This window comes from Phaenicophaeus curvirostris, chromosome 8, assembly GCF_032191515.1.
Source record: "Phaenicophaeus curvirostris isolate KB17595 chromosome 8, BPBGC_Pcur_1.0, whole genome shotgun sequence".
Taxonomy (NCBI): domain Eukaryota; kingdom Metazoa; phylum Chordata; class Aves; order Cuculiformes; family Cuculidae; genus Phaenicophaeus; species Phaenicophaeus curvirostris.
The window spans coordinates 23168422-23192439 of NC_091399.1; the positions used below are offsets into that span (position 1 = coordinate 23168422).

At 43.3% G+C, this 24018-nt stretch overlaps 1 protein-coding gene across 1 annotated transcript; it reads left to right on the forward strand.

The window, feature by feature from the left end:
- Positions 1–416: 416 nt before the first annotated feature.
- On the forward strand, positions 417–20280 carry SELENOF (selenoprotein F). Its single transcript, XM_069862847.1, has 5 exons — positions 417–513; positions 1714–1881; positions 13328–13391; positions 17771–17820; positions 19449–20280. Exons 1-5 carry the CDS (start codon positions 445–447, stop codon positions 19578–19580), a joined length of 483 nt encoding a protein of 160 aa, XP_069718948.1. The 5' UTR covers positions 417–444; the 3' UTR covers positions 19581–20280.
- The last annotated feature ends 3738 nt before the right edge of the window (positions 20281–24018 follow it).

The following is a 24018-nucleotide window of genomic DNA, read 5'->3' on the forward strand; positions in this document are numbered from 1 at the left end:
TCCCGCCTACCTGCGGCCCTTCGCAACTGGCCGGCCCTTCGCGAAGTCCCGCCCCCTCCGCGCTCTCATTGGGCACCGTTGCGAGGCGCTTGGGAAATGGCGCGATATTATTGGTCCGCGCAGCTGCCAATCACCGCGTCCCGGGGCTCGGGTGCCGGTTCGCCGCCGGCAGCGACCCTCCGGTGCGGGCAAGGACCCCGAGCAGGGTGTCTTTGGCAGTGCCTGACTAAGACTGGGAAACCACATCTCGTCCGGCCGCGCTGTGTAGCGTCCTGCGAAACGCAGTGAAGTAGCCTTGTTTTCTCCTTGCAATAGAGGCTCTCAGGGAGTTTGTGGTGCCGGGTATGGGAGCGAGTTTTCCTCTCTTTCTTCAGGCGGTGCTCAGGGCACCCGCGATGGCTAAGGTCCCCCCGGCGGTGCTGGCGGGAGCGGCCCGGGACCAAGATGGCGGCGGCGGCCGAGCTGGCGGCTCTGGGGCGCTGGGGGCTGTGGCTGCTGCTGGGGCTGCAGTCGGTGAGAGGCCGCTCCGCTCCGGGGCTGAGCGCGGCTGCGGTTCTTGAGGGAGAGAGAGAGGGGGGGGGGACGGAGCGGGGGCGGCAGTGAGACGTGTCCCGTAGCGGGGCGGAGGCAGCGGCCCTGCCCATCCCATCCCTGAGGCGACATCCCGTGCCTTGTTCTCCTTCCCATCCCATCTCTAAGGCATCGCCCTGTGCCTTGTCCCTCATCCCATCCTGTCCATGAGGCGTTGTCCCATGCATCTCATGCCTCATCGTCCATCCCGTTCTATCCTTGAGGCATCTTCCCAAGCCTTATCCCCTATGCCATCCCTGAGGCATTCTCCTGTGCCTTGTCTCCCAATCCCACCCCCGAGGCGTCATGCTGTGCTATCCTATCCCAAGCACTTTCACTTAGACTGAGAAACATCTTAGAAAACTTTCTCCTTTTGTCATTCCCTCTCTTACTCTTCCATAGCCCCAGGATCCAACTGGAAGGAAAGGTTTTAAGCCAGGGTGTGAGACATCCCTATGGAGTGGGGATGTGAGAACAAAACCCAAATAACATCTAGAGTGCTGGGATTGTTGACACAATTGGTTTTGCTGCTCATTGTAAACAGAGCTGGTGTTTTATACAGAAGCTGTGAAATGAGTAGCATATTTCAGTGTGCTGCTAGTAGATCAGAATTGTAGGGCTTTTATTTGAGTATGCAGTTTTCCTGTGATGTTAATGCAAACATGAGGTCAAAATCCTGCTTGTATGCCTTGTTGGAGCAGTGTGGTCCGTTGTATCACTCTCTGGTTTTACTTTTCCCAAGTTTAGCTGTTGTACGTATTTTCTGAGTATGTTTCTAGCGACGTGACATTTACTGGAATTGTTTAGGAAAAGCAGGCTTCAAAGAGCTGTAGCCACGTGTACCTCAGCTTATTAATGATGTTTAATTTGGAGCTAGCAATAGGAAAGTAGTAGATATGTCAGAAGTGTATATTAGTTTATTTTGTCAGGTCTGATACTTTGAAATGTGCCTGTTATGAGTGTCTAGAATTCACTATTAGATTAAGACCATTCCTCAAAATAATGTGGTATTTTGCACTTAGGTGTTATTGTAAGGCAGTCACAAGAGACTTAACTGTCCTCCTTAAACATTAAAGCATTTAAAATCTTCCGTCTTCAAAAAACTAATTCAATACTAAAGTATTCCATTGTGTTGATTTTCAGATCAGCGTATATGGAGCGCAGTTGTCATCAGAAGCTTGCAGGGAGCTGGGTTTCTCCAGTAACTTGCTCTGCAGTTCTTGCAACCTCCTTGGACAGTTCAACCTGAACGAGTTGGATCCGTTCTGCAGGCAGTGCTGCCAAGAAGAAGCGCAGTTGGAAACTAGAAAGGTGGGTGTTGGACCAAATTCCTTTAATAATTTAACACGTGATGTTATGTTTCTGAAACTTAAATTTCAAAAATATATGAGGATCAGGATTACAATTTCAACAGGAAAATGCAGCATTTCTTGATAGCCCGATATAGATGTGGTCTAGAGTTGCAATACTGCTCTGAAATAACGTCCCTGTATGAGCAGACGAGCCTTTGGCTCTGTGAGAGCCCTTCTTTAGGGTGAAGTGACTCAAGGAAGCGATGTCCAGCTTCTTCAGATTGAAACACATATGAGATTTGAGGAGGTTAAAACCAGAAGTTAAGGAGTCTGGTGGTGTTGTTCACAGCTACTGTTTGGTCGCTTACCCACGGTGTAATATCCAGGGTACTGCAGTCCAGTCCTGAAGAACAAAAGCTGGTGCAGCCATCGAGTCAGCTCCTGAAGTGGTACAAGCTGACAGAAGCAGGGCTGCGTAGCTCCCTCCTGCAGCAGCAAGAACGGTGAGGTTCCGACAGCTAGAAGTGTTGGGAGAGTATCCTGCTTGAGCCCGTGCTGTGCTTCCATCAGTTCAGCAAAACCTTTCCTTGAAAAGAATGCATGCTTTCAAACATGTTGTAATTTAAAAGTGCTCTAGAATGCATTGAAGACCGATCGATTATCAGGAAAGCAGAGATTTCAAGGGGAAGAGGTGCTGAAGTTACTTTTAGTGGCTAGGAGACAGCTAAAGAACTGACAACATTTAATGAATGAAGGAATCGAGCAGGTTTCTCTTCCTATTAAAAAGGCAAGGTTGTCTCTAGAAAATGCTCCATTACCTCCCTAGGCGGCATGTTCCAGTGCTTGACAACCCTTTCAGTAAAGAAATTCTTCCTGAATATCCAATCCAAACCTCCCTTGGTGCGTAAGGCCGTTTCCCCTTGTCCTGTCACTGGCTACCAGCATGAAGAGACCAGCACCCACCTCTCTACAACCTCCCTTTAGGCAGTTTTAAAAAGTGATGAGGTCTGTTGTTTGTTGGAAAAATAAACTGGAGGAGTTAAGTTGCATTTCTGTCAGTGTGACTTCTGAGGGGGGGAAAAACATATCTCAGTTTCTCAGTAATTTACTCAACACAAAACTTAGTTTGTATCGTAAACATCTCCTCAATTCAAGTTGGATCAGACAGCAGAATTCAGATTAATAGATATGTTCCTGATTATCTTCAATCAGACCTAATTTCAGCATGTGGATAATCACATTTTTTTGTGTAAGACTGATCCAGTGCCATTTTGTGGTTGGGGCTTCACAGCGTAAATGTTTTTAGACTCAAAACTTGTTCTGGTTTAGCCCTGCTGAACTTAGAACAAATAGCACAGGGCTGGATGGCATCTTGAGGATGTTTGATAAATTTCTTTGCAGTGACACAGAATTTGGTTTACATCCATAGGAACCGAGAGATTGCATATTATAAGTTGTTGGTTTTTTAATCTGTTTATATTGGTTTATGCAGTTTCATTTTCTGCTTTGTAGTAAATATGAACAGTTTGCCCCTAGAACACAATTCAAAGTACGTCTTGATTGTTATTTTATCTTCTCTTACTTCTATGGCATTTTGGAAGGAATTTAATACAGATGATATTTGAGATTTGGAGCTGATGTGTTAAGTATTGGCCTGAATCATAGAAGTGATTATGATCCTATTTTCACATCGTGCTTGAAGACAGGCTCTTTGTACTGCGTGTGAATAGAAATGTAGGATCGCTTTAATATCATGGTTATATGGATGAGTGCTAAATTATAGCATCGTTCCTAATATTCCTTTGAATGCTGTTTGAGAAGGTGGGATTTTTTGTACTGTCACCACTGCTTGGAAGTGAATATTTCGGATTTGCTGATTGTTTTTTTTTTACTTTTAAACTTGTACTGAGTGATTTCCCTTAATGAGTAGCCAGTGGAAAATCGCTGTTGGGAAAAGCGATCATGAGTATTAACCGAACAGATTGCATTCAGAATCATCACATTTTGGACTGACTTATGTTTTAACATAATGCTGGCTCTAATAGGTGTCTGCAACCGAGCCCAAGATTTTACTTTTACATAAAAATTAACAATCTAATTCATAGGAGCTTCTTGCTAAAGTAGTATTTTCAGGATGTGTGGCCAGCAGGAGTAGGGAAGTTATTTCTCCTTGTGAGCATGTGGTGAGTGGTAGAAACAGAGAAAGCAAGAGTTAGCTTATTGCATGACTCGTGCCTGAGCTTGAAATGAGGATTTGAAATGAAAGGTAAGGGGATAGCAGGTGTATCTAAAAATCTTTTTGTATCACTGCTGCTTTTCACAGATCTGCAAAATATGCCTGGTCCTAAAATTCTTTTGTGCTTCATCAGTGCAACCTCAAATGAGATGTTTGCAGATTTCAGCTGTTTTGTACCCTTGAAAGATGTTTATTAATCCTGGTCTTGTTATTGGTCCTGTATTCTGGGAATTGACATTGCGGAAAATAGCTGCAAGGTACTCCTGTTACCCAGTATTCATCTTGCTCTTAACTTCTGCTGGCACCTGTCCAGTGAAATGTTTTAATTACTCCCTAATTGTACTGTGGGTAGAACAAAAAAAATAATTTTGGTTATTTTCTCTTCTTGTAGCCATTCTGTATTCATTTTCAGACTGATTCAGAACTAAGCAGTATTGCTTTGGACAGCTGCAAGTTTTAAGCCTCAGCCTGTCAGATGGAGCGTGCTGCTGGTGTGTAAAACGTAGAGGGATGGAATGGAGGTGAAGCTAACTGTGCGTGAAATTGTAGTAGCAGGAGAGATTGGCCATATTTTGCAGTAGCTGAAAATAGCCGTGCTCCATCTGCAGCTTCACGTCTGCTGTGTGATAGTTTCAGACGTGGCTATGAGCATATTCCATTAATTGCATGTTATAATCTTAGATTTATCTCAACAATATATGCGTGTCAAAACCCAAATTGAGTTTAAGAATCAACTCTCTAGTTAGATTTGCAAAACATTAAAATTCACAGTTGCACTGTGCAGGATTGCTATGAGCCTCCGAAGTCATCAGTGTTTCTAAATGGAGCTTTGAAATATATTTTGCTCACTAAGATGTGTTGAACTGCAGCATTTGAAATTTCTAATGTACTTCTAGTAAAGGTGATGGCCGATGTCATGTGCTTTTGTTTGGCTGTCCTCAAATTCCAGATGCGAGTGCCTTATTTGTCAGCTCCTTTGGACTCTCACTTATTGTACAGAAGAGCTAAGAAAGACACAGTATAATAGCATCATAGAAACATGGAATGGTTTGGGTTGGAAGGACCTTAAAGCCCATCCAGTCCCACCGCTGCCCTGGGCAGGGACGCCTCCCACTGGATCAGGGGCTCCAAGCCCCATCCAGCCTGGCCTTGAACCCCTCCAGGGATGGGGCAGCCACCACTGCTGGAGGTGGGCCTCCCCACCCTCACAGCAAAACATTTCTTCCTAAGATCTCATCTCAGTCTCCCCTGTTTTAGCTTAAAACCATTCCCCCTCATCCTGTCCCTGCACTCCCCGATTGAGAGCCCCTCCCCAGCTTTCCTGTCGGAGCCCTTTAAGTAATGTGAGACTGGAAAGTGGATGGTTTAGATGGCAAGATGTCATGGGTAACATCACTTGTCTGCCATACATGATTCCTAAATAATATGACTCTACTGTAAAACAAGATAAACATGGTACAGAATTCTGTAAGCATGCTTTTCAAATTACATAGAATTGGGCAATAACTGCTCCCCTGTACAAGTTCAAGCAAAAACATCTAAATTCCTGAGATTTTTGGCACCTGTCTTGGGCCTGTATTCGGGGTTGTCAAAATACGCTAAGCTGTCAAGGCATGGTTTAATAATTTATTGGAATATCTGGCCTCTGCATTGCAAAGATAATGAGGTATTTAGGATTATTTTTCAGCAAGCAACAATAGAAATAATGTTTTAAAACCTTGAAATGAATTATTGTCCTGTAAAAGGGGAGGTTGCCAACTTGATGTCCTTCCCGCACCAGTAGATATAAAAGCTTCCTTTCATTTTGACTTGAAAGCATTGTGAAACGTGAACCTGAAATAATTGTGGGCAGCTTAAACTGGGTGTTACTTTATCCAAAAAATCTTAAAGCCCCTCTTAAGTCTGCTTTGTATTCACATCCCCGTTCTATGTCCTACCTGAACTTGAAGTGATTTTCAGTATTTATGGCTGCGTTTGAAAGTTAATGCATGTCTGCGTTGACATAACCCTATTAGCTGAATGGAGGAGATTTGGAAAACAGTGGCATTTGATGACCTTTAGTAAATATTGTGTTTTCTCAATATTGTGAAAAATGCTGAAAACCAAAATGACTGGGGAGAAAATAAAACACTCTGCAAAAGCAGGAGAAAAGTCAAAGCGCAGCAGAGGAAGGTTTCCGGGACTGATCAAAACCTGTGGCGCCTGGGCATGTTCTTAAATTGCAGCTGGTACTGGACTCGTGTAGGTACATTTCTGCAGCAACATCCTGTGTTTTCACTGCATGAAGCTGAGGTTCTTTTACTCGCTAGTCCTCGGTACTTGAAACTGTGGGAAATCGTTTTAAGACATGAAGGATTCAGCCTGTTTCAACACTGCAAGGAGTTCCAGCCAGCTGCAAGTGCAGCCTGGGCTCTAATCTCTAATCTCCCACTTGTGTCTGCGTCACACAATTTATCAGAGGGTTTTGTGGGTGAAAAATACAGAGGTGAGGGACAATGACAGGGATGATCATTTAAGGTCCCTTCCAACCCAAACCATTCCATGATTCTGTGACAACATATAAAAGAAGAGTGAATTATACCTATTTAGCCCATGTAATAGGTAGCTGCTGACATTCACCTTGATCTGTTCTTAAGAAAAGGTGACTCTTGATTTCACTGGAAGGTAATGAAGTGCCTGTACAAATTCAGTTTTCTGCAACCTGCCTTATCTGTCACTCACAACAAAATTGTCACTCAGGCCTTTAAACATTATAGGGCAGGAGATGAGTACATGTGCAGAAACTGTTCCTTCGAGAGGATTATTTTAATTCTAATGAATAAAACTTCTATTCTCTTTATGATGTAGTTTAACCTAAGTTACAATCAGCTCTTTGGGTGGAGTCAGTGTTAGACTCCTCCTGGAAATGGAATAAATATTTTGTTTAATATTAGTGATAAACATGTCCACTGTAATTATGACTGCACTGCTTTTAATAAAAACACCTAATTTAAAGCTCTCTTAAAGCTCCACCTTTTCACAGGGACCTTTGTGCCGCTATGAATTATGGAGTAAGGTGACATTCTGGTTCCGACTTACTTTTTAAAACTCAGAATAGTTTACAAAACTCACAGTAATTACTGTAACTAGAATAATCTGAAATGCTTTTAACGCTTTAGGCCACTTATGTGTGACCCAATTTAGTTTCATTTTCAGGGATTTTTTTTCTTTTCATTTCACTAATTAAAGTGGTGCTCTGAAAAATGACTGTTGGCTGCCTGCTTGTTCTGCCAGAGGCTCTTAATGCGAGTAGTGCCAAGGAAGCGATCTCATCTGCGGGTTTTTAACTTGATGGGTAAAGATATAGAACTACTTTGGATTCATTGACATCTCTGTGATGTAAGGTAAGGATAAGTGATATTGATGCTTGTATAAATGAACTGGAGTTTCAGTTTACTTGTAAAAATTCAAGTGGATATTCAGAACTCTGTAATTGCAGCTAATATGTCAAATTATCTCCATTAAAAGTTTGCTTTTAACTAAGAAGTGTCCCATACAGTCCACAGAGGGATGGTTTTATGGGGAACGTTGATAGGGAAGTCAGGGAATTGATATGGTTGTGTTCCCTGTAATTGAGAAAGTCTTCCGAGAGCTCTGTTGTTTCAGAATATCATACGCAGCCATTCCTTGTACTAAAAACATGCTGAAGTGGATGTCCTAAAGAGCTTTACTGTGTGCTCTCTTTCCCCCTCCTTCTGTACAGGATGTTATCAGCAATGAAAATTATCATTGACAAACAGGAGTCCCAGATAAGGAAGTTGCAGCTTAGTCAGTGCCTTAGACAGAAATTCACTGTCTTTTGTTTGGAACAGGTTCACTCAAGGTGCATCTCTGTCAGAGAAACTGAGATAACATACAGTGTGTCTGTAGCGGCGCAAGCCTTACCTAGGGAAGACCCCTTTCTAGTCTTGTCAGTGAAAAAGGAAAAGCTAGGGAATTATAACTGTGAATTTGCTAAATGTGAGCTAAAGTTGTTGATGTGCATCTTTGCTGGCGAATGGAACAGATGTAGCTAATGAAGTAAGACCCTTCAGCTGGATAAATTACTGGCATTTGACTCTGCATTTGCTGAAACAACTTCAAAAAGTACAAAGTTTCCAAATTACTTAAACTTGCAAAGTCAAATAAATAGCTGAGTTCCATTCTCAGTGTTGTCTTTGCAAGTCTTTCAAGATACTTTCCTTTTTTACTAAAAGCACAGATCCTGGAGAATAAGAGGTATTCAGGGATTCTGTGCCTAGAAGGAACTAGATGGCTAGATAGCAAAGTTGATTGGACAGTATATACCACAACTGGAACATAGACTGTTAACTTCATCTACATTTTAGCTTACATAGTTCTGTTTACTAGGTCTGAGTGAAAGCCTGGACATAGGAGCCCTTTTTCTGCCACCCTTCTCTATTCCAATCTGCCCTCCAATTATAAATTCACATTCACACCACCTAACCCGTGCCGCAGCTCCAGAAGTTGGAGGTTGACGGTCTCTCAGCCTCTGTGTTTTCCCTCCTAACCTTGTGCCGGATCCCCTTACACCAAACCACGGAGGGCAAAGTGAACAAAAAGCCGTTTGCCCAGAGGCGAAGTTGTTTTGGAGCTTTGTGGTGCCTGTTGGATTTAAAGAGCAAAGTTGTTTATGTCATACTGGGAGGAGGAGATTGTTTAACCCCCAAAATGAAACACTTAAGTAGATGACACATTTTCTCTAAACTGAAGGTTGTATCAGTAACGCACAACTCTGTTATGTACATACAGAATAAAGATGTTAAATCTCTTACTCAGAGTTCTGCAGGTCTCAAGGGTACAGACTCTACCACCTTTCTTAGTAAATCATTTCAGTGCTTAAACACCCTCACTGTGACTTTTTTCACCCTTGTATTCAGTTGGAATTTCCTTCCCTGCAAAGACGTGAGAGCTCAGATTCTGCCTCAGCTTTGTCCAGAGGAATTTGCCTGTAGCACCCAGCACTGATCGCAGGAACAGCACCAATTCATATCACTGGGGTTTGGCTGTTCGACACTCTATTTCCAAACCCTTATTCAGGGTTCGGCATCTCCCCGCGCAGGGGAATGAGTGGTGAATGGGAGCAGTTTCTGTCTTGCCAAATTTACTGATGACATCAGTTCGTGAATGGTGTGTATGTAGTGATGACTGTTGGTTTCTGTGTTACAGAACAGTAATTCATAACATTCCTGGCAGCGAGGCTTTCCAACTGCTCTCTGTTAACCCCCAGATTCTTGCTCATTTGCTGTCTCCAGGGAAGAGGAAGATGGGAGTGATTCTGAAAAGTCCTAACTGCCTGTCCAAACACCCTGTGTTCTCTCCCCGACAGAAGAGAAAATGCTTTGTAGTTTGTTTCTCTGTGCATATTCCGTTACTTTAACTAATGTAGTTTTCTAGTAAAAGGACCAAATGGGTTGGTCGTTAGAGGAGTTTAGGGAAGAGCAGAAGAAACTTTCACCACAATCTCATTCCTTTGTGACTTCATTTCTCAGAAGAAAAAATATAAACTATCAACTCATTTTGCTTCCTGGGTGAGTGGGACAAACTAGCAATTAATCTCTTTTGAAAAAGAGATCATAGACCAAGGCCCTATTTTAAAACAGTACCCAATTTTACATACCAAGCAGCTTTGACCAATAAGAAGAATAATGTCTGCATGTTCCCTGACTTCTTTTGAAGTAAAACAGTAATGAGTCAATAGGGGATGAGGAGGTTTCCTTGGTAGCTCTGCTGAAATAGCAATATGGCATCAAAATTACAGTAAATTTCATAAGGACAAAATTTGTTTACATTGAGAAGAGATTAGTAGTTGGTGATTGTTCAGTGGAAGATGGTCTTGTGTCTGAGGTAAGGGAAAAATTCAGAGTTTGAACAGGAGTCTTAAGTTCTGTTTTACAGCTTGTTCTCAGAGCTTAACTTCATTTTTGTAGAATCATGGAATGGTTTCAATTGGAAGGGAGCTTAAAGCCCATCCAGTTCTGACCCCTCTGACATGCAGGGACACCTCCCACTGAATCAGGGGCTCCAAGCCCCATCCAGCCTGGCCTTGAACCCCTCCAGGGATGGGGCAGCCACCCCTGCTCTGGGCAACCTGGGCCAGGGCCTCCCCGCCCTCACAGCAAAACATTTCTTCCCAAGATCTTATCTCAATCTCCCCTCTTCCAGCTTCAAACCATTCCCCATTTTCCTCTCACTCCAAGCCCTTGGAAAAAGCCCCTCTACAGCTTTCTTGTAGCCCCTTTCAGTACTGGAAGCTGCTCTAAGGTCTCTCTGGAGCCTTCTCTTCTCGAGGCTGAACAACCCCAACTCTCTCAGCCTGTCCTCATATGGGAGGTGCTCCAGCCCTCAGATAACCTTCATAGGCCTTTTTTCCTGTCTGGCTTGATCTCAATTCCTGTGTGGTTGTAAGCACAGTTACATAGCAGCTTCGTATCAGGAATTTAACGTTTCTTCTGGAGTTTTCACCAGGGCTATTTGTGACTATTCTGTCTCTGTTTATAAATGAAGCACGGCTTGAATTTTGCCGTGCAGAAATTACCTCAATTCCCTTCCTAATAACAGGTGAAATGTTTCATTTCACTGAAGGTGAAGTATTTAATTGCTGGAACCATTATTTTAAAACACGTATTTTTATCCAACACAATTATTATGTAAATGGTGGTTTATTCTAATTACTGCTTTCCTTTCTCATTAGAGCAGACAGGACTGATGTGGTTTTCCTCCGCTCAGTTGTACAAAGCCATCTTCATTACATCAGCTTGAACTGTTCAGAGACATTCGAGTGCTTACAAAAAGCCTTTGGATGACATTTAACTCAACTTGGTGCATTGTAAAAGATGAGGCAAAAGTTGAGATTTTGCCACCGGGGCCTTAGAAAGCACATTTTTAGGATGTTTTTTAGGAAAGCTAAGTTATTTTTATAGATGCAGACATGAATCAGCCTGCTAATTGTACCAGCGCTTGGTTTGAATGTTAGAATGGACACCAGTGCTAGTTTAGAGAGGCTTTATTTCATTGCTGTAGTACTAAACTCACTTTCATAAGCACTAAAACAAGGGAAGCTTTATTTTGAAATGAACTAACTTATGAGTTAAGCATTGTGCGATGAACTGACTCGCCATGAGCAACCCTTGAACACAGAGCGTGCCTTCACCAGGAGTCTGGAGGACGTCTGCTCTGGACACCATGGGGTGGCAGCAGCACTAGATGTTAACAAGTCAGCTTTTGTGGTGGGCTAGGAGATGCAAATAAACCTGTATTTCTTGCAAAAGACACCTTTGTTTGGAGTTATAAATGAAGCCAATTGATTTCTCTTTTTATCTAGTCTGGCCATCTAGAGAGCAGCTGTTGTCCCAGCGTGAATCTCAACTTCTCTGTACCAGCACAGTGGGGCTTCAATTACAGTGAAGTTATAAGCTTAAAATATAGACATCAGCGATGGAGCCGGTTTCTTTGTTAAACTTGACTTCTATCAGATATTGGCTGGGAGTTGCACATTGGGAGTAGTTGGGAATTACAACTTACCTTGTGTGTTTTAGATTCCTCCAGTGATCTTGTTGCATAGAAATCCTTGTTTGAAAGGAAGACATAAAATGCGAGCATTATTTGCAGTAATGAAGGTTGGAAAATGCTCATTTTATCGTTGTCCTGGCTTCAAGTGTGCTTATTCTGCATACATGTATATAAAATGATAATTTACCTAGGCAGAAAAAGGCCATTTGTTTGTCTGCTTAATACGAACTGTCTCATGAGACCCCACCTGGACTCCCATGGCCAGTTCTGGAGTCCTCAACATAAGAAGGAGATGGAACTGTTGGAAGGGGTCCAGAGGAGGCTACAAAGATGATCTGAGGGCTGGAGCCCCTCTGCTGTGAGGACAGGCTGAGAGAATCGGGGCTGTTCAGCCTGGAGAAGGCTCCGGGTAGACCTTAGAGCAGCTTCCAGTGCTGAAAGGGGCTCCAGGGAAGCTGGGGAGTGACAGGACGAGTGGGAATGGCTGTAAATTGCAAGGGGGAAGATTTAGATTAGGCATTAGGAAGAAATTCTTCACTACAGGGTATTCACAGTTCGTATTTTAATTGCAATGTGAATTTACTTCACTTCATTAAAGTGATATTTTTCCATGTCCTGACTTGCACATTTATTATGAAAACCTGTGTGAAAGAATATGAAAGCAGAAGTCTTAATTATTTGTAGAAGGTAATTAATTGAATTAAAAATTTTTAACTGAGGTTGAGGTCAGCTTCTCTGTAAAGAGTGGGGTTTCAGGGTTAGAAGAACATGATTTGTTGTACAGTAATGATATGTGTAGGATTAAAATGCCAGACTTTACAGTATGAACTTCTGTTCTAGTAGCTGGAAAAAATGTGCTGTTAATTTATATTTTATATATTTGATGTATTAACTTATATTTGATTCAGCAAACTATAGAGTCAGTCGTGTGTTACAAAAAAACCCAAAGAAGCTTACAACCGTGTGACAGTACACGAGATCAATAGGTGTTTTTATTTAGATACTACTTAAATTTAAATGAGCTTCTGCTTTGCTTTAAGAGCATTGAATCTGAGCATCTTGTATAGCTGACAGAAGTGATTCCCGTGTTCACATCCAAGTGCCAGCATTGCAGTTGGCGCAGCCTGCGTCTGCTCCCTCAGCCTGTTAATGTGAGCTGCCCTCTTTCTGCACTCACGATTAACTACAGTGAACTGCTGACACTGAGCCCAAATGAGATGTGTAAAGTCACTGCCTTGTCTCTACCACAAACTCTTTTTCCCTGTTCAATCCAAGCTTAAAGCTTCACTTAATGAGAATTCCTTAGCACCTGCAGGGAGGAAGAAATCAAGTTTTCCTGTTACGGGTTCATAATTCCCATTGTAACGTGTCTGATTGCATTTTATTTTTTAACGAACCTTTGCTTCCAACTGCTGGTACATCTGAAATGATCTTTTTTCCCCGGTTTTAACATTTTTGATATAAGAAAGAGGGATTATCATGTGTGTTGAGTGAACAGACAGGTGGTGTATAAATTGGAGGCAGGTCTGGAATTGTGATTCCATTTAGGATCTTATCTGTAGGTACCATCAACACGATATTGTCTCCTCAAAGAAAACCAGTTCAACAGATACCACACCATAACTAAATAAGGACTTGAGATGTTTTTGTCATTAACAGCTTCTGTTTATCATTACAGCTTTATGCAGGCGCTGTCCTAGAGGTATGCGGATGAAAGTTGGGAAGGTTCCCTCAAGTCCAGGGTGAGTAAAGCCACTGCTGTGCTTTCAAATCTGAAATACTGTCACAGTTGAGTGACAAAATGTGCTTTTAAGTACTAGAAGTAGTCATAAATTTCATGTATTATATCAGGAGAGTTGCACTGACCTGAGACTCATGGAATTGGTCTCCATTAACTGATAGGTGAAATTGTATTGTGTGCTTTTGGAACTACTGCCTTTTCACAGATCCTGCCGTAGAATTGTTCTGTCAGTGGATTCACTAAAGTGAATTTAATACAGTAGTGTGAAAGGAAAATCCATAGCCTCACTGTGTGGTGGGAGGAAGCTGTAGAAAAACCACCTGTGAGAAACTTCAAGCTGGAATTTCCTTATGAATTAGGGAAGAGCTTTGGTGACAGCAGAATTTGGGGTTGGGTTTTCTTTTCCTGTAATGAAGATACTAATGTTGTACTTCGGACATAGTTGGATGTAGAGAAGAAAGACTAATCATAGAATCATAGAATCACTGGGTTGGAAAAGACCCATTGGATCATCGAGTCCAACCATTCCCATCAATCACTAAACCATGCCCCTCAGCACCTCGTCCACCCGTCCCTTAAACCCCTCCAGGGAAGGGGACTCAACCCTCTCCCTGGGCAGCCTCTGCCAGGGACCGATGATGAGATTCCCATCCTAAAATAGTAAACGATTAGAATCTATTGAATTAATAAATGTTTGTAAAAGTTACACAGTTGGAAAAACCTACGTGTTGCTCATGGTTACTAAATGCAAGACTTTGTGGTCCTTCTGTATCAAAATCCCTGCTTATATAACTTTTAGCCACAAATAGTTGCTGAACACACCTGTGTGCCTGAAATGTGAGAATCTTTACAGATGGGATGTATTTATAGGTAACGGGGAAAGCAAGGAAGTGAAAGTGATGACAAAAATCTAGTCCTCAGCAAGAGGATGAAAAAAAAGATGATCTCAAACTGAATGTTATGCTTTGTAATATCATGAAAGACTATGAAATGCTTTTGTGAACAGGAGCAACAATGTGTGGTAAGTCAGGTAACAACCACATTCCTGTAAGTCTTTCTAAGTTCAATATGGAAATACTTTTCCTGCCAAGTTTCCCTTAAAAATTGCTCCATTATCAATGCTGCACTGTAAAATTAATTCCTATATTATATATATATTTAGTGATTGTTCTGTATAGAACTGTTCTTAGGTATTTATCATTTAAATCATTTAAATGAACTCCTCTTCAGGTTTAGAAATGTCTCTTGCCCTGCAGCTTCTACCAAGTACCGTGGTTTGGGTTTTTGTGAAGGCTGGGTTGGAGCTCTGTCCTGGATTTGCTTTTGAAAGCGTGTGGTGCTTTGTATGAAATCAGCAGCAGCTGCATTGTAACTTGATTAATCGACTGCGAACAGTTGTTATTGATGTGTCATGTGATTCCTTCAGTGTAAATTCTTATGTCAGACTGAGGGCCCCAAAAGGTGAAGAGCTGCAGCCGTTAACGTGTAACCGAGTGCTTGGTGGGGGTGTGCAGATACCCAGACTTATTGCTTGGCGTGAGGGATTCTGAGGTTCCTTATTGATTTCCTCTCAGGACTCCAGGCTTTCATTCCAACAGGCCAGTTTTCAGAGATTTTTATCTTAAAATAGAGAGGCGTGTTATATCACAACGAAGTGACATTATAACAATAGCAGGGCATTTCTCTGTTCTACCGCATCCGCAGGCAGAAGCTGCTCCAAGTTCTTCAAAAGCACTGGTTGGTGTTTCCTCTCTTTTCAGAACAGTTTGGTGCTTTAAAATGCCCCCGCGCACCTGATCCTTTTCTCTGACCTTTCAGTTGCAGTTGATTGTGCGGCAGTGGAGCCAGCTCACCTCGGGGCTGCCTTCAAACGGAAGGCGCAGGCTTTGGTTTTGCACATGTTTTAGAAGAGCATAAGGTGAAGTGATTTCCGTAACAATATGTGAAAGGGCGTTTGCAGAGCTGGCAGTAGAAGAGCTCTGACTTCTGGCCTGGTGTGTAATTCACCAAACAGAGTGTCACGGCACCAAGCTCAGAGTTCATCATATGGAAGCCAGAGTGGAAAATGCCTTCCCTGCTTACCGTTGTTGGATGATAAAAATGCTTGTTTCTCTGCGGTGAATTCTAAAGCTGGTACAGGGAGAGCAAATGGCAAGATAGGAGTCTAGTATTCAACATCAGACTAGGAAATAGTGGTGTACAGATGGGCACCTTCAGACCAGGATCATCAGAAGCAATAATGCTGGGACGGAATCATAGAACAGTTTGGGTTGGGAGCGACCTCAAAGCCCATCCAGTTCCAACCTCCTGCCATGGGCAGGGGCACCTCCCACTGGATGAGGTGCTCTAAGCCCCATCCAACCTGGCCTTGAACACTTTCAGGGAGGGGCCATCCACAACTTCTCTTGGCAACCTGGGCCAGGGCCTCACCACCCTCATCATGCAGAATTTCTTCCTAATTTCTAATCTAAATCTTCCCCCTTACAATTTACAGCCATTCCCACTCGTCCTGTCACTCCAGGCCTTGTAAAAAGCCTCTCCTCAGCTTTCCTGGAGCCGCTTCAGGTACTGGGAGGTTGCTATAAGGTCTCCCTGGAGCCTCCAGGCTGAACAACCCCAACTCTCTCAGCCTGTCCTCATAGCAGAGCTGCTCCAGCCCTTGGATCATCTTCGTGGCCTCCTCTGGACCCATTCCAACAGCTCCATCTCCTTCTTATGTTGGGGCTTCCAGAACAGGACACAGGACTCCAGGTGGGGTCTCATGAGAGAGGAACAAAGGGGCACAATCCCCTCCCATGCCCTGCTGGCCACGCTGCTTTTGATGCAGCCCAGGACACAGTTGTCCTTGTGGGCTGTGAGCTCACATTGCTGCCTCATGCTGAGCTTCTTATCAATCAACACCCCAAGTCCTTCTCTGTAGGGCTGCTCTCAATAATATATCGGATTATAGAGAGGAAATGGTTGGGGCTGAAGGTGGAGCTGTGCACCACCTCACACAATAAACAAGCAGCCACCCGTCCCAAAACATGCACAGTACCTGCATCTGACCCCCTCTCCCCATCAATTCCATACAAAGGCCATTTATTCTACTCAGAGCATGGTTTTGTGTAAAGAAAAAGAGGGTTTTCTGGGTTCCTTTGTATTTTTAAAGCATGCCAGTATATTAGTTTCTCACTTTAGCTTCCAAAATTTAGAATATACAAATGAAGTTCTTTGTGCACTGAGTGTTTTTTCTTTGTTGCATTGCAAATTCAAGTGACTGAGGCAGAAGGTCCCTGCGATCAGCATGAGGAATAAATGTGCCATTAACAGAAAGCCGTTTTGTTCCAGCTGTCTAGAATTTCAGGGGAAATGTTCAGCTTTCAGAAGATTTAGACATCTGACATTGATACAAGTGTGTAATAGCTGCTTTTACAGTGACAAATGTAATACTGCCTATCGAATACTTTCTTCTTCCACCTAATTCTGTTCCCATTTTAGGCGAGCCCAACAGCCAGGGAACCGCCACTCATGTCCAAAAGAGCTTTCATCCCTCGCTCCTGGAACAAATCCTCACACCTGCTACAAGCTCAAAGCGCTGTAACCTGAGTTAACCCCCAAGGGCTGCTCTGTGGAGTTCACAGCGCAGATTGCCTTCTGAAACTTGATCCATTTTACTGCATTCTTACAGTTTAAGCTTTGCAATTAAAGTTACCCACTGCACCGGCTGCTTCTTACAACCCTGTTTGCATATAAAGCCCTGGAGACTGAATTTGGCTTTAGATTTAAATTGAAAAAATGTGGAAAAATTCCCTATTAAACAGTTCAACACGCCGTGGGGTTAACTAAGAATAAGAAATAGCTTTGCCACTTTGTTCTGTGTTACTGTTGATGGCAGCCGAAGCAACGAATGGGTCACAAGGACATGGGAAACACCAGAGTTGGAAATGCTGTATTTGTGATGTTAAATCAGAATGGAACTGTAGTGTGTGAGCATGTACTGGTTTAAAGATGTTATATGAGCACAGCTTACAATTAGTTGTATTAGTGTATAGTTGACAATTAGTATAGTATACAATTAGTTGACATTAAGTGTTATAGCTGCTCCAGACTTTCAGCTGTACCTGCAGATAAACCCAATCAGACACTTGCACCAGTGTTGGAGAGAAATCCAAACGGATAGGAAGCATGTTGGAAATCCTAGCAAAAATAGGATGTTCCTTAGGCCTAGCAGGTTTGGTATTATTAATTTTGTGAGGATATTAAGAATTTGAACATTGAAATACTTTCTACAGCATCATTCCAAAAGAAATTATGCTGGGAATACTAGCTTGGATGTGAATTACTAAACACAAGTGGAGCAGAGTTTGATTCTCTCTCTCTCTTGTCTCCAAACCACAGCTTTTGTCAGGAGCGACAAGCCAAAGCTCTTCAGGGGGCTGCAAATCAAGGTGAGTAGTAACCTAACTCTTTTATTTGGAGTGTTGGGAAGAATTAAGCCTGGTGGGGACAGTCCTTCTGTGGATTGTTCTTGTCTGCTGATCCTTGAGCAGGGGACGTATATTATCTTGACCAGTATAAACCTTCACAAGTTCCTGCTGCTAATATGAATCAGGTTATTGCTCGGTAACTTTAGTTCTCTGTTGTTGTTGAGGTTTGGGTTTTTCATTGTTGTTGTTTAGGTTTTTAATCCAAGAAAAAGTATACTGGAACCCCATAAGCAGATAGCAAAGAATGTGAGAAACACTTGCATTCTGTCCTCAGTCTGTGGATAGCCTGGATTTACTCAAGCTTATTCTGCCAGAGTTTCCTTTTCTCCTGTTCTGCTCTCTCCTCATTTTCCAATGGAGCTGCCATTTCCAAACATTCAGTGATTCTTAGGTTTTCCTCCTCCTTCTCCAAATTTCCTTGCTGGGTTCTCTGATTCAGTTTTTCTTTACAGTCTTCAAACACACAGCTTTATAGAAATGCCTGTACTGCATGGTGTTTCTTACGGCTTGCATATTTGCAAAGCTGCAGAAGCTGCACTGTCTTAAGCTCAAACAGTTCTTTGGTTTCAAGATCCAGTGTGAGACTTCACCTTCCTCTTAAGATCCTGTGTGAACTTCAGCATCTTTGAGATGTACATCTCGATTCTCACATCTTGCACTCCCATCTCTGTTCACCAAACGGCACCATCTGGAATCACTTCAGAGCTGTGCATGGCTGCAATAAGTGATTCATCTTCTCAGCAGCAGATTCTATCGACAACAGATTTCCTCTGCCTGTCTCATGCATTTATGTCTCTGTGTCCTCCAGTTTCCCTCACAAGCTTTCTCTCCTTCTGCCTGTCTGACAGTTTCAGTTTTATTTTAAACGTTGTAGCTGCATTGAAGAGCAGAGCAGTCGGGACTGCAGTTGGTACAAGCGCTACCAGGAAAAGTTTAGTGCCAGCGGGTCTGGTATTTATGTTACAAGACTTTGGGAAAACAGATTAGAGATGCCACTGGCTTCATTAAGTAAAACCAATTCGGTAAAGTGGGGAAAACATTTCATAAACTTAAAGAGCTAAAGCCTTCTAATGCTGTTAAAAGCTTTTATTTGTATTACACATTGTGTGAATTTGAGCCTTTGGTAGCATTAAAGTGTTACGTTACCAGCAAAGCCGAGCACACACATAGAACACGGCAGGAAAGGATGTGATTACATTGGAAATTGATAGCAGAACTCCGAGCTATTAAAGTGACCAGAAATCTCTAAACTGGCGAAAAGGCTGTTGATTAGGTGAGAAAAATCATTCAGCTGCTTGATTCAAAACTCCAGCTTCAGTAACTTGAAACAGCTGAAGTAGAACACCACCTTTCAAAGCCATAGAATGATTTCGATTGGAAAAGACTTTTAAGATCATCAAGTCCAACCAAACTTGTCTGTTTTTTAAGACTTCTGAGCTTTAAAAAGCTGAATGTTAGGTTGGTTTCTTAGCACAAATTTTATCTCCAAAGTTTTCCTAGAATAAACAGATTTATTTTAGTGCTGTGTGATTCTGCCCCTCTGCTCTACTGGCCCCAGCCCCAGGTAACTGGCTCTTCTTTCCCTGCAGTACGTGCGTGGTTCTGACCCTGTGCTGAAGCTGCTGGACGACAGTGGGAACATCGCCGAAGAACTAAGCATCCTCAAGTGGAACACAGACAGCGTGGAAGAATTCCTGAGCGAAAAACTAGAACGTCTATAAATCACTGCTTTCGGTCCTCTTGTCCTGGTAATCTCAGTTGTAGCGTGTCCCGATTGAAAAAAGCATTCCAGGTTCTATACTGACTTCACAATACCCTGTGCTGTATTAAACATCTTGTAATCGGGAGGGGAGGTTTCAGCACCCGTAGCTGACAAGCTGACAAACAATATCTCGTCTTAATATATTTCAATTCCTGATACATTTCTCACTAACAAAATGCTTTGTTTCAAAGCTATTTTTGCAATTATCAGTGCTTTATAATTGGACCAGTTTTCCCAAAAGCTCTTAAAACTGAAGAGCTTCAAATAATTGGAATTATCGCCACGCTTTTTTTCTGCTGCTGTTTGTAAGGAAGTCAGGACCACATGCCAACGTACTCTCCCAAAGACACTCGACCGCCAATGCCCTCTTCTTCTTCGCAGTTGAACTGTCCTTTTTATAGAAGCTGAGTATCCAGCTCACACATTTGGAAGCTGATGGAGGGGCTCATGCTCTGGCGCTGTGAAACATTTAATAAGTGCACCTTTATGAAGGCTACATAGAAAACCCCCGAGGTGTATGAAGTCAGATGTCCGGTGTGCTTTGCATTAAGTGTTTTGCTTCAGACAACATGAGATGTAAGTCTTGAAAAGCCTTTCCTTCTGACTTTTCCAAGTGTGTTGGAAATCTGTTTATCAAATACATGTATAAACTCTTTAAATGTGTATTTGAGAGTTCTCAGACAGTACATATGGCAATGAGTCAAATCCATTATGAGTTGTCAGATATTTTCTACTTAGAGAGAATAAATATGGCAAGCAAGAATAACAGGTTTTTTTTTCCAAGGTCTAATTAGCAGGTAAGTCTTCCCTTTAACGCCTTGGTGCACACCAGGTTTTGGTTGGATGGGTGTTATGCTGTAGGGCCTGAATTGGTACTTAGTCTTTATCTTCATACATAATTTTATATCTATCTTAGAAATTTCATAGAATCATGGAATGGTTTTGGTTGGAAAAGACCTTTAAGATCATAGAGTCCAACCATCCATCCAGCCCAGCGTGTCCCCTGGTGCAACATCTACTTGTCTTTTAAACCCATCCAGGGCTGGTGACTCCACCCACTCCCAGGGCAGCCTCTGCCAGTGCTTGATAACCCTTTCAGTAAAGAAATTCCTCCTTAATATCCCGTGCAAACCTCCCTTGGTGCATCCTGAGGCCATTTCCCCTTGTTCTGTCACTGGCCACCAGGGAGAAGGGACCAGCACCCACCTCTCTACAACCTCTGTTCAGGCAGTTTTAAAAAGTGATAAGGTCTCCCCTCAGCCTCCTTTTCTCCAGACCAAACAGCCCCAGCTCCCTCAGACGCTCCCCACAAGTCTTGTGCTCTAAACCCTTCCCCAGCTCCATTCCCCTCCTGGATGTGCTCCAGGCCCTCCGTGTCCTTCGTGTAGTGAGGAGCCCAAAACCGAGCCCAGGATTCGAGGCGCAGCCTCACCAGCACCGAGTACAGGGGAAGCGTTGCTTCCTCTTAGGTTCCCGATTGCCGCTTCCTTGGACCATAACACAGATATTCATTCTCATCGGTCGAAAGGACGCGCAAGGTGCACCCCTGTGTTACCCTGGAGATGGGAACATGGTGAGAGTCTTCAAGGAGCCTCAAACCAACTCGATCTGTGAGCCTCTAGCAAAAGCTTCGTTACCTGTGCTTCTGTGAACTGTTCTACAGCCATGTGCTTAGAACACTAAACATTCAAAAATGAGCCGGGCTTTGTGCTAAAAGTGGCAGTTGGAGCAGGGAGTTATTTCTTCTGAAGTCTCTGCTTATCAGCATGGGTTGTTTTTTTTTTCCTCTAGTGAACAGCTGGGAAAAATCAGAGCTCCAAAGATTCTTTTGGCTCGTGGCAATTAACAAAATATAAGGTTTAAAAAGGAAGTGATTCATTTTTACTTGCAGCCTCAATAAGTGCCCAACTTCACGCGAGGCGTTCACTCAGATTTATGTAAGAATTATTTAGGCTTATATAACATTCCCGTTGTGCCAAATCTTGACAGAGTTCAGAGAAGGAAGGATGAAAGCAGCAAGCGTGCGTGACCGAGCTGAAACACGAAGCATCCAGCCACCCCTCCTGTCTTTTTAGAAGGTAAAAAGGCAACTGCTCTTGTGGGAGGGAGTGCTGTTAAAAAGAAGAGACACCCTTGTCTGTTCCCATTTGTACATCGATGTGAGCTGTAGATGGATTTGAAGCAGCGCACAAGCTGCTCGGAAGGGTTTCCTGGGTACCTGCTGAGCTGGATTCCTGCAGTGAACCAGAACAAAATGATCAGAGCCGGCAAAACTCTGTTTGGGCGTTAAGGGAAACCTTCCGGCAGACGTTAGTGTCGTGGAAAGAAAGCGACTGTTCAGCTCAGTCTCTGCTTTATTGTTTCATCGTAGGGATAGAACAGGAACAGATTACCAACTTAATGAAGAGCGCACACAAACGAAGCACCTTCAGCAATCTGGGCTCCTGTTGAGAACGTCACCTTTTTCTGAGCCTGCGCTTTCAGGTGTGAAGTAAACCTGATATTCAGAGATGAGGACACCTCCCCCCCCCTAGAAAAAAATAACCCATAAAGAACTAAAAGAAAAAAAAAGTAAAAAATCCACTTTCTTGTCACTCTACGCTATTAGCGTGGAAGGTGGGTTTTTAGAGCCCAACCCAGTGACTTTGAAATCAAGGAAGAACCCGAGGGACAGGCCAGCAAGGAGACACAGAGCAGCCCCCCTGCCCGCGTGCAGTGATTGAACACCCAGCGCTCAGAGCACCCGCCGCCCTCCCAGCCGCGCTTGTACTCAGTAGAGGGCAGGCAGCAGGAGAATATTCACAGCAATTTTTTCCTTAGGTTTAGATTGAATACTACAAAAAATTTCTTCACCAAAAGGGCTCTCAAGCACTGGAACGGCCGCCCAGGGAGGTGGGGGAGGCCCCACGCCTAGAGATGCTTAAAAGACTGGGAGGTGAGGTGCTCAGGGGTCTGGTTTAGTACTGAACAGGAGCAGTTGGACTCGATCTCAAAGGCCTTTTCCAGCCAAGTGATTCTCGACTGTCATTACCAGCTATAAACACTGTGAGGGGGTCTCAGTCCCTCCCAGAGCTGCCGAGCTCACACAAGGCCCAGCTACCCCACGTCAGGCTGCCAGCGCTGCCGCGGCGTCCCCCTAATGGTTTCCAGTTCCCTGCTCTCAGACTGAGACCCACATCAGGTCACTAGACCGGACATAACGTTATGTCCTTGTCCATTCTTGGAATACAAAGACACTCTCTGCTCTGAACGTCTCCGAGGAGTGACAGCAAATGAAAGAATGGATTAGAAACTGAGTGGAATGGAAAACAATGTCATGTTTTCATAGAAGCACTTAACTGGTTTATATTTAGTGAGAACAAGGGCAGGAGAAAAGGCAGCAGGGCAGCAACAATGGAGCAGCAGCTGGAATAAGGATTAAGCTGTTTAGTGAAAAATCAATGGATGTCACAGAGATATGAAACAATTTCTCATGTAACTTGGGGATTCAATCTCAATCAAACAGCAAAGATTCAGACACAAAACAAAGCACCTTGATTTCTCAGTTTAAAAGCCACACTTCAGTACTGCTCTATTCATCACACAGGCTTTCGAACACTTCCTCCTGTAAAGAGCAGTGGTTATATGTTCACGTGACACACAAAATCTACCCCTAAACTAAATGGGTGAACAATCCAACTAGCAGAATTGACCCCCAGAGATCGAGACACGCCTGCTTTAGCACAGTGCCCAATTCACTCAGTGCCGTAACAGTGAGTTTCCTCATTCTCAGCATCCTTCCCAAGATTTTACCCTGGTGAACTCGCACCAAGTCACGCTGCGTGGAAGGGGACCGTGTAAATCAGCCTTACTGTAAACCCCGAGATCATCTAAGAATAGATTTCCTAGGTTTCTGTGTAACGGAAATCCTCAGAGGTGGCTGTGTTGGCATTTCGTGCAAAGGAATAACTAGAGAGTGGGATTTACAGCGTAGAAATCTTAACATTTCCAAAGTGATTCATTCGAGCATTGTCATACCCTGACCTTCCCGGGCAGCGTCTGGCACTGCAGTGCAGCGCTCTCCTCTAATCTTAACCACTTCCCTTAGTTATTCCATCAGCCGCTCCATGCCAAATGCAGCTGAACACCATCTATCCTCAGGCCTGCCTTTAAATTAAAAAGCGTTTGATCTACAGACTTTTTTTGCAGGATTAACACATTATTGCAAAGCCTTCTGGTCCTCCCTTGTCACCACCGACTTCTCCAAACCTCATGGTATCTTAGCAAACACTCGCTACCCAGTGACCCTGCCTGGGATTGCAGCTGGAACTACGCCGTTCCCACTGCACAGACAGCTGGAGTTTGGATTTTTTGCCTTCTAATCATTCGTCATCATCTGTAGTTCTACCACTTTTTAC